Genomic DNA, 9,404 nt, shown 5'->3' with positions numbered 1-9,404 from the left:
TCCACCCCACACTGCCCCAACATCCCATACAGGACTCACCGCTCATCCCCGTACCTTCGGCAGCTCAGCAACACATGGGAGAACGTTTCTGGTTCCCCACACACACATCTCCCATCTGGGTGTTTGCCCACCAGGAACAGGCCACATCCCATCCCACAATGTCCCAGCCTCAAACGGGTCAGCACGACCTCTTCCCTCCTCCCACAGCCTATATCCAGCCTTCCTTCACCCGCCATCCCCTGCAGTTCGAAAAAGCTCCCACCCTTTTGCCCTGTGCACCAGGAGACCTGCCACAAGCGTCGGACCTCCCGGCAGATCACCGCACGGCATTCTGGCGACTCCATACCCACGTCCAGTCCCACTGTGTCGTTCCTAATGGAGCCCTTCGCCGCCTGATCCACCTCCTCATTTCCACCCACTCCCACATGGGCGGGAGCCCAAACGAACCCTACAACACTGCCCTGTTTCTGCAGGGTGCAGAGCAACTGGAGTACGGAGACCAGCAGGTCCGGCCTAGAGGCCGATCTCAAACCCACCAGTGCTCTCAACGCTGCCGCCGAGTCAGAACACACGACCGCCCTCAGTGGCCCATGTTCCCCCACCCACCTCAAGGTGCACAGCATAGCCACCACCCCCGACATGAACATCTAACCGGGGTCATACAGCCTCCCAGATTGCTGAAGGCACGGCCTTTTTATCCCAGGTGTTGGTCGTCGGAGGGATTCGTCTCAGCTGAGCTCCTCAGCAGCCTGGAGGAGAGGAGGGGGGGGGGGGGGGGGTCAGGCTGATCCTGGCTCCTGCACCCGAAGAGGCCATGCTGGTGGCCATAACAAATAACAATAAGCCCCCCCATGAACATTTTCTGGCTGCGGCCCTGGACGAAACAAAGCAATAAGACTTCTCATGTTGTCTCACTGGTATTTCTTTATAAATGTGATGCTTTTAATGCATTTTATTCAGTTGTGTAAAATAATACAAAATACCCACGGTGCCTTTTCTATTTAGAGGTGGCACGGATCCGTTTGATGAGAACTGACGAGATTTTGAAGCCTGGTGGTCACATTTTGAGCAGCGATAATGTCAACGTTGATGATACAGAGGGTTAAAAATAAAGGTTTCTCTGTAGGTAATAAATCAGTGTATTCTACATGAAAACACAACGTTAAACACAAAGACCATCAATGTATCTAATGAACGTTAGATTAGATCGACGTTGTTAACAGAAACATTGGTCTAAAGACATCAACTTAAAGAAAAACAAAAAAATTAAACCACAAGTAACATTTTATTATTAAATAAGAAATTAAGCCACAAAAATCATAAGAATGTTTGTTTTCAGTTTAGTTAGTTATTCTTAACATTTAAAGACTAGAAAGGCTCTTGACTATTTTTCTATGGTTTCAAATGTGCTTGACACAACATCAAAGCCATCTTTTCTCAGACATTTGAAATGAATCCAAATGAAAGGAGAAAGTGGGATTCCTGTAGATGAAATATCTTGATTGGTGAATATAAGGATGACGCTTTAAATTACGTGTTTTTGAAACCATGGTAAATCGCTATGGATACAAAAAGATGCTCCAAACCAAAGACAAAATGTCAGGTCAAGCTCGTGTTGTAGAAGAAATACGACTTTAGCTTCACAGCTGCTGAGCCCAAAGCTGCTTGAAGGGAAAATAAATTCCCGAGCAATCATACGAGATAATGTTGGAGTGGCCACCGGTAAAAGCGGCAGACTGGGAAAAATGTAGAGAAAACCTGTTTGCTGGTGTCAACCTAACAGAAACCTGCACCCTTGGGTGAAGCTGTGAGGAGGAACATCCCAACGGAAGCCTCTCTGACCTGGAGCCATGTTAGGGGGAATTAAAATGATCATTGTCAGGGTTTGAATGTCTGTTTATGCAGGTTTAACAGCTTAAACTCATGCAATCTCAGAAACAAGACAGGAAACACAAAGTTTTTATTTGTTTATGACAAATGAAGGCAACATTCCTTTTTTAACCCTCTCAGGCTCAAAATAAGTTGTGATAAAAGGACGAACAACTAAGTCCTCCAGGGGTACTTCAGAGAAAAAATGCTCATGAAACACGTATGTGGAGTAACCAGGCAGGCGGGTTTTAACGTTGCAGATCTGCACCGCCTGCCTCCAGAGGGGTAAAAAGTCAAATGTCAAAACCTGCCTTTGTCAAGAGGTTGTTACCTGCATACCAGAGAGTGTAAGAAAGTCAAGTGGTGAGACAAACAGTTAACGTCTGGCAACATGGAGGCGATTTCACAATGTTCCGAACGTGTCACCGGGAGACATCTGTGTGCGGTTTTGTCTTCTTGCAAACTACTTTTCTGTGGGAAAAAAGTGCAGAAAACCTGCGTGGATTTAAAAAACGGATGAATGTTGCAACAACGGAGTTTGCACAAAGCTGGAGACTAGCAGAGATTTTATCAACGTCACCTTCTTTACATAGAACTTATGGAACAAAAAACAGCAGCAGAGTGTCCAGGTGTTGGTAGACCAAAGAAAACTTTGCGGTTCGATGACGGTTAAAAGTTGTCTCCGGGGAATTTGTACAAACGTCATAGCAACGTACGTGTGGGAGGGGCCAAACACAGCCAGCGTTATCAAAACTATCAAATAATTCCTATTTATTATTATTCATCCATCTGTGATGTAAACTGCTTCATCAGCTGTGAGCCGTGGGGAGCTGGGGAGCTGGGGAGCCTGTCCCTGGGAGTGATCAGCTGAGACACCCTGGACATGTCTCCAGTCCATCAGGGACACACATAAACATGCATTTTATCGGTCTTTGGGAAGAAACCAGAGTCGCTTCATTCATGCACAGGTAACAGTGGTCCTAAATGTGTCACCTTGCAGCTTGCTCATTCATTCATTCATTCATTCATTCATTCATTAATACAGTTATTTATTTATACCTGTTTATTTTTGAGAATAGAATAGTGCAATGAAGCTAGAAAACACAACAAACCATGTTTACTATTGGCTTGCATCACCTTTTCTTACACCCTGCCAACTTTTGGGATTTGGGGAGCGCAGTGAGATCAGTTTTGTTGAAAAATATATTTTCTTACTCCTGGATAAATAAAACATATTTCAGCAAATCTGTAGATTCATTCAGACAGGTGCAGATTTAAACCCAAATTAGATCAGCATCAACATGTTTGTCTCTAAAAAAACTAAGTCTGTCACCATGTTAACATTTGTAGCTCGATGATTTCATACAGAGACGGATGACCCATGTCATCCTCGATAAAGCACATTGATGCCATCGTGGCTGCTGGTTGTTGAAGTCAGTGCTGATAAGAAGACAGATGGCCTCTTTATTTAGCCTGAAAGGCTATGATAGTGCATGGCATGGGGGGGCTGTTGGATTATTAAAAACCAGAGATGCTAAATGGGATCACCAATGATCTTCAACCATGCTGATTCCAGAACGCACACAGAAACGTGGCACAGCCTCACTCCAGGAGCTTTTTTAAGTCTGAACGATAGACTCTGAACTCAGATCTGATTTTCATGATTTCAAAGGTTTTGAAGAAGAAGACTCACAGGCAGGGGCGGCGTTAGGCCCGGCTACTTGGGCTGAAGCCCCGGATGTTTCACGTTAAGCCCCGGATCTAAATCGCGGAAGTAACATGCAGTACCAAAGTCCAACAGAGAGGGCGCTGCTGGCAGTAGTTTGTATACAGCCTGCCTGAGCCTCCACCACTGAAGAAGAAGCCCTTCAGCAGTCGGCTTCTTCTACACTCTCTGCCTGAAACGCATGAGTGAAGATGGACATAAGAACGTTTTTAGACCAAAAGTACGGCGACAGAACCCCAGCTCTGATGAGACTGGTGCTGACTCAGGTTTGTGAGTCTTATTAGAAAATATTTGTTGTGCTGCTGGTTTGCCTAAAGTTAGCTTACTATCAGGTAAAGTTGTTGGAGAAAGAAAGGAAATATTTACTATCATCTCACACTAAACACTAACAGGAACTATACTCTGCCCTGAATATGCTTAATATGTAGCTTCAGATTAAAAATTATGTGGTACAAGACACATATATATGATGTTGACTAGTGTGTGTCATGTGTGTGCGTGCGTGTGTGTGTGTTAAGCCCCGGATCTTCTTCAGTCCTAAATCTGCCCCTGCTCACAGGTTCCCAATCCTGGTCCTGGAGGGCCAATCTCCAGCATGTTTTAGTTTTAACCCTGTTTTAACACGTGATTTCATTCAGCAGGTGATTAACAGGCATCTGCAGAGCCTGATGAGCTGCTGCACGTGTGATTCAACCACTAAATTCAGCCTGTTGGAGAAGAGAAACAATTAAAACATGCTGGATACCGGCCCTCCAGAACCAGGAATATGGAAATTCCAGTGCAGTCAACAAGTACAAAATTTAACAAGAGGCTGAAAACAGACAGAAATAACATTTTAAATTGTTTTTTTCTGATTATAATCGGTCACTCTGACTTTTTCATGCAGGTTGAACATGAAAATCGTCTCTTACACCTATTAAATTTTTTCTGGATGTTGAAATGCTAGGGTTTGGAAATCCTCACACTGTGATGTCACACTGTGAATTAGCATTCATGACCTCACCCATCTTGGCTTCCGCTTGCTCACAGGAAGTCTTTGCTGTGAGGAGAGAAAGCGGAGAGTGTGTTGGTGATAGTGACTTTGCAACGTGGCTGAATGTGTTCTGTTAGCCAATCAGAAGCCACGTGTGTACATACCGTTAATAACAATGAGCAATCCTGCGGTTTTCCGCCCACCTCTGCACCAGCAAACTTCTGGATTTCGGAACAGAAGCATCATAGCATTTTTTTTATTATTACTCAGAAGTCATTGGTTTACACTAGAGAACACTGCAAATGTATTGCATAAACAAGTTTATTACTACTTTATTTGGTTTTCTGGATTTTGCAAAGATCAGTCTCATAAATCATCAATCATGAGCTGTTGCCTCTGAGACTAACTTTTTCTCCTGTAACTTCTTCTGGGGTGACGGTGGCATAGGAGTTAAGAGCTCGCCCCATAATCAGAAGGTTGCAGGTTCGATCCCCGCTCAGTTTGTCGATGTCGTTGTGTCCTTGGGCAAGACACGTAACCAACCTTGCCTGCTGGTGGTGGTCGGAGGGACCGGTGGCGCCTGTGCTTGGCAGCCTCGCCACTGTCAGTGCTCCCCAGGGAAGCTGTGGCTACATTGTAGCTCATCCCCACCTGTGTGTGTGTGTGTGTGTGTGTGTGTGTGTGTGTGTGTGTGTGTGTGTGTGTGTGTGTGTGTGTGTGTGTGTGAATGACTGATTGTGTTGTAGGGGATTGGGTTCCAGAACTCTCGCTATATAAATCACAGACCATTCACCATTCTTCTTCTTCATTTGTGTTCATGAGGAAACATCAGAGTTTGATGATCTTTAGACACTTTCATCAAATCCAGAGAGAGAGAGAAAAGCTTTTCATTTTCACCACAGCAGCTTTTATTCGTCCTCGTTTTAACTCCCCTTGTATTTGGAAAACATATAAATAAAATGTCTCTTGCATTTTTAAAGGCTGAACAAACAAATGCTGTATAGTTGATTCTAGTTTGATGCTCACATGAAGAACATAGCTGCCCGTGTGTTAAACAATAAAAGGCACGCAGCTGCGCATGTTAAAGCAGGTTTGCAAGAACTTTAAATCTGAAAAAAGACCGAAGTGGCGTGTTTTTGAGACGCGTTTGCAGAAAGTTGTTCTCTCATGAAGGGACAAACAAAAATGTGGTGTCACCAGCTTTTGGCCCCCGGTCTGTTTTCGGTGGAGCTTCACGTGAGGCTGTAGTCCGGAATGTGAGGAGAGTCGGTTACTGCTTGCTGACTGATGACGGAAGCGAACAAACCAACCTGTAGTTCATGTAAATGCGCGCGCACGGCTCCCTCCCAGCGCGTCACAGAGTCTTCCGTAACTCGGTGTTTATAACGCGCCGCTGTGCACGGAAAAGGGCACAAGCATGCCTCGTCTCTAGAGAGGCAGAGCGCGCTGCAGCGACTTGGAGACGCGTTTTCGGAGCTGTGCAGCCGCGGCTGAGCCAGAGACGCGCAGGAGTTTCACCCCAACTTCACCGCCGCAGGTCGGTGCCACAGAGACCTCCTTCTCCTGGGTAAGTTACTGGATTTTCTCAGAATTATAGTTATTTACTTCTCTCTTGGTATCTGTTTTAATATCAGCTGCGCATTCCGCCGGTGGATGATGACGTCGAGCCCGAGGAACTAAAAATCGTCCCTAAAGTGATCCAGAATCGTTTGGATCTGAAAGGAAATGCGCATCTTCGTTGCATCACTTGTGTTTCTCTCAATCCTGCCTTCATAAGTGTGAGCAGAACTTGTTGCTGAGGAAAAATCATCACTGATTTCATGGCCAGAAGGAGCGTCTTGCGCATTTTCTCGGTTACATTTATGCAAGAGGAGAGTGCGACATTTAAAACAGCTATTTTATTTTATGAGACATGCCTGATTTTGTGGATATAAATTTAGAGAAATTGTGTCTTTTGTTTCTCAGATGTCTTGCTTTTGGAAGATAGCACGCAGATTTTTTTGTCTCACAAAAAAAATCTGTGGTTTCTGTGCAGCCTGCGAGTTCTCAGTGAAATCTGCTCAGGGGAAGAAGGAGATCTGAAACTTTGCACTGCTTTCTTTAATCCTGTTGCTCACTAATGAAACGCATCGCATCTGATTAACGGATGACATGATACATCCGAGAGAAAAACAGCTGCTCGGCCTTCGTTTTCACCTCACATTTAGTCATTATTGTTTATCCCTTCGGTTCCCTGCCCCCACGTTGTTGGTCCTCTTTTCTCGTGATCCTGTTGGTTAACATGACACAAACACAGAAAATGGGTTCTTACGGCAAAACTATTTGAAAATAAGCAGAAACTTTCAAAATAAAGTGACCTTTGGCTCACGAACATGCACAGAGATAACTGCCATAACAGCTGAGAAGGAAACACAAAAATAATTAATCTGCAGAGATTAAATCTTTAGCTGCTGCAATAAAAACTGATCAATGTATCTAAACAACTTGAGAGTTAATCACGTACAACAATAATCTCACTCACTCACTCACTCACTCACTCACTCACTCACTCACTCACTCACTCACTCACTCACTCACTCACTCACTCACTCACTCACTCATCATCATCATCATACTTGCAATAGGATAGTCGTATCCATGTCAGACACATCGGTATTCCCAGAAAGCACCCTCAGCTCAACATGCAGCGCACACTTCCGTTTTCTCACCCCAGTCTGGTCATTTCTTTTATCGGTGGGGAGCAGCTGCACATCTGGGGGATTTAAGGGACCGCCAGAATAACTTATTGCAGTTTTCACTCGTTTGCATGAATGAGCGCCACTTTACCCCAAAGCCATGGGCTCTGATGTTTGATTTCTCTATTCCCAGGGAATGTGTGGCCACAAAGCGAGTAAATGACGTTTCTGGAGAAATTGGTTTGATGTGTTCAGGCTGGGGAGGGCGATGTCTGAATCCTTGTTGCGGGGAGGACCGGAGAAACTCCTCAGAATACTTCGGGATGATGTGAGATGGAAAGAAGCTGCGGCGCGAGGATGAGCAGCTTTCAGGTGCAGTGGAGCCGGGCGCTGACCATGGTGCTGAAATCCTCCCGCTGCGCGCAGAGAGCGCGAACCTCCTGCGCTGCGCGCGCCGCGGCTCTCCTGTTCAGAGGCTCGCTGCACTTCCCCACATTCTCAGCAACGCCACCCACACGGAGAGATGCAGCGATTTAAAAGAACAACTGACCTGATAAGTGGTTTTGCATCAAAGAAAATAAGGAAACACGAGCGTGGCGACAGGCGTTATTGCTAAGTTCATTTATTGCGCGTAGGACGGCTGGAGCAGCGGGGGAGGATCTGCTGTGCTCTCATACATTTACTGTTATTGTTGTGATATGTTACAGAGTCCACTTTCAAAAAGTGCAACACGATTCATTAGAAATAACCAGAACTTGTGTTTATTCTTATAAAATGCATTTGAAAACAACTTGAAGTAAGAGGAAGAAAACAAACCTTAAAATCTCTTCAATTCTTCACTCAAACCAGCAAAATACATCAATTCTTCATAATTCTGCTGATTTCATTCTTGAGTTTTTCTGTTTTTACTCAATGGTCTGCCACATTTTCTTTGTTCTCTTTAGTCTTGCTCCGTTTGTCCTTGCCTCCAGTTTCCCTCAGTTCTCTCTTGTTTTCGGCTTTCTTCACCTGTTCAGCATTATTTAATGAGCCCAGCTGTTTGCCCTTGTAATCAGCTGTTTTCTGCTCTCCTCCTTTCTGTTCCCCTCCATTTGTTTTTCTTCATGCTTTGTTTCTTGCTTCCTTGTCAGCCTTTAGTTTTCATCATAGAAATCATGTTTCTAACTCGGCGTCCTGCCTCCTTGGTAAGCTTCCACCTCATTACATGACACAAGGCCATCAGTGTTTACATGCTCAGCTGGATTTTTTTGAAAAGTTTCAAGTTCATCGAATAAGAAGATGTCTCCTAACCTAAATAAGTCTGGTCTTCTGTGTTTAACCCTTCTAGAATGAGCCTGGTGGGGAGCCCTGGTCCATCGAGGGCCACTATCCAGCATACTTTAGTTTCAATCCTGCATCATTACACCTGATTTCAATCAGCAGGTGATTGACAAGCTTCTGTAGAGCCTGATGAGCTGCAGAACAGACCACTGAATCAGAAGTGTGGGATCAAAGACATGCAGGATACCGGCCCTCGAGGACCAGGGTTCCCCACTCCTGACTTCGATCATCAAAAGAAAAGAAAATGTAGTTTTTCATAAACACAGCTTTCTAAATTCACACTTGCTGATGGATTTCCACTTTTTGTGCCAAAAAAAATTACGTTTGAACAAGATTTTGAAACACATCTGGTCCATTTCAGGTCTAATCTGAAACAATGTTGATGTGAAAGTAGGTTTTAGATGTCACTAATTAGTAACTAATGGTCTGGCTTTAGGGCACATCACTCAACAGAAACAGCAACTGTTTACTTTGTTGAAAGGGTTAAGTCTATGATAGACAGAAGAGGGGTGGTTGGTGCAGTTTTTTTAGATCTACGAAAAGCGTTTGACGCTGTAAACCACGATATCCTCCAGTCTAAATTTGTTCAGTTCAATTTTTCACAATTTACGTGCAGCTGGTTCAAATCATATCTCACTAACTGAACTCAGCGTGTCAAAACTAACAGACCTTCTTTTAAAGATCTTGTTACAGGTGTACCACAGGGCTCAATCTTGGGTCCAATTTCTATTCAGTCTTTACATTAACGACCTACCATCTGTGTGTCATGGTTGTGAAGTGCTTATGTATGCAGATGACACGGTGATTTTTGTTAAAGGTGATGATCATTTTGAGGCAGCTG

At 44.4% G+C, this 9,404-nt stretch overlaps 1 protein-coding gene across 2 annotated transcripts in view; it reads left to right on the top strand.

Annotated features, from left to right (window-relative positions):
- Nucleotides 1–5,860: 5,860 nt before the first annotated feature.
- Nucleotides 5,861–9,404, top strand: part of nos1 (nitric oxide synthase 1 (neuronal)) — a 59,393-nt gene continuing 55,849 nt past the window's right edge. The window contains exon 1 of one of the 2 annotated variants that reach the window (XM_015960541.3): nt 5,861–6,135. In XM_015960541.3, coding sequence (XP_015816027.3) covers nt 5,894–6,135 — 242 coding nt within the window. In that variant the 5' untranslated portion in view covers nt 5,861–5,893. The remainder of the gene's footprint in view (nt 6,136–9,404) is intronic. The other variant, XM_015960540.3, reaches the window with a different exon arrangement.

Source organism: Nothobranchius furzeri, chromosome 10 (genome assembly GCF_043380555.1).
Source record: "Nothobranchius furzeri strain GRZ-AD chromosome 10, NfurGRZ-RIMD1, whole genome shotgun sequence".
Lineage (NCBI taxonomy): Eukaryota > Metazoa > Chordata > Actinopteri > Cyprinodontiformes > Nothobranchiidae > Nothobranchius > Nothobranchius furzeri.
The sequence above is the reverse complement of the archived record's forward strand: the minus strand, read 5'-3'. Positions and strand labels throughout refer to the sequence as shown.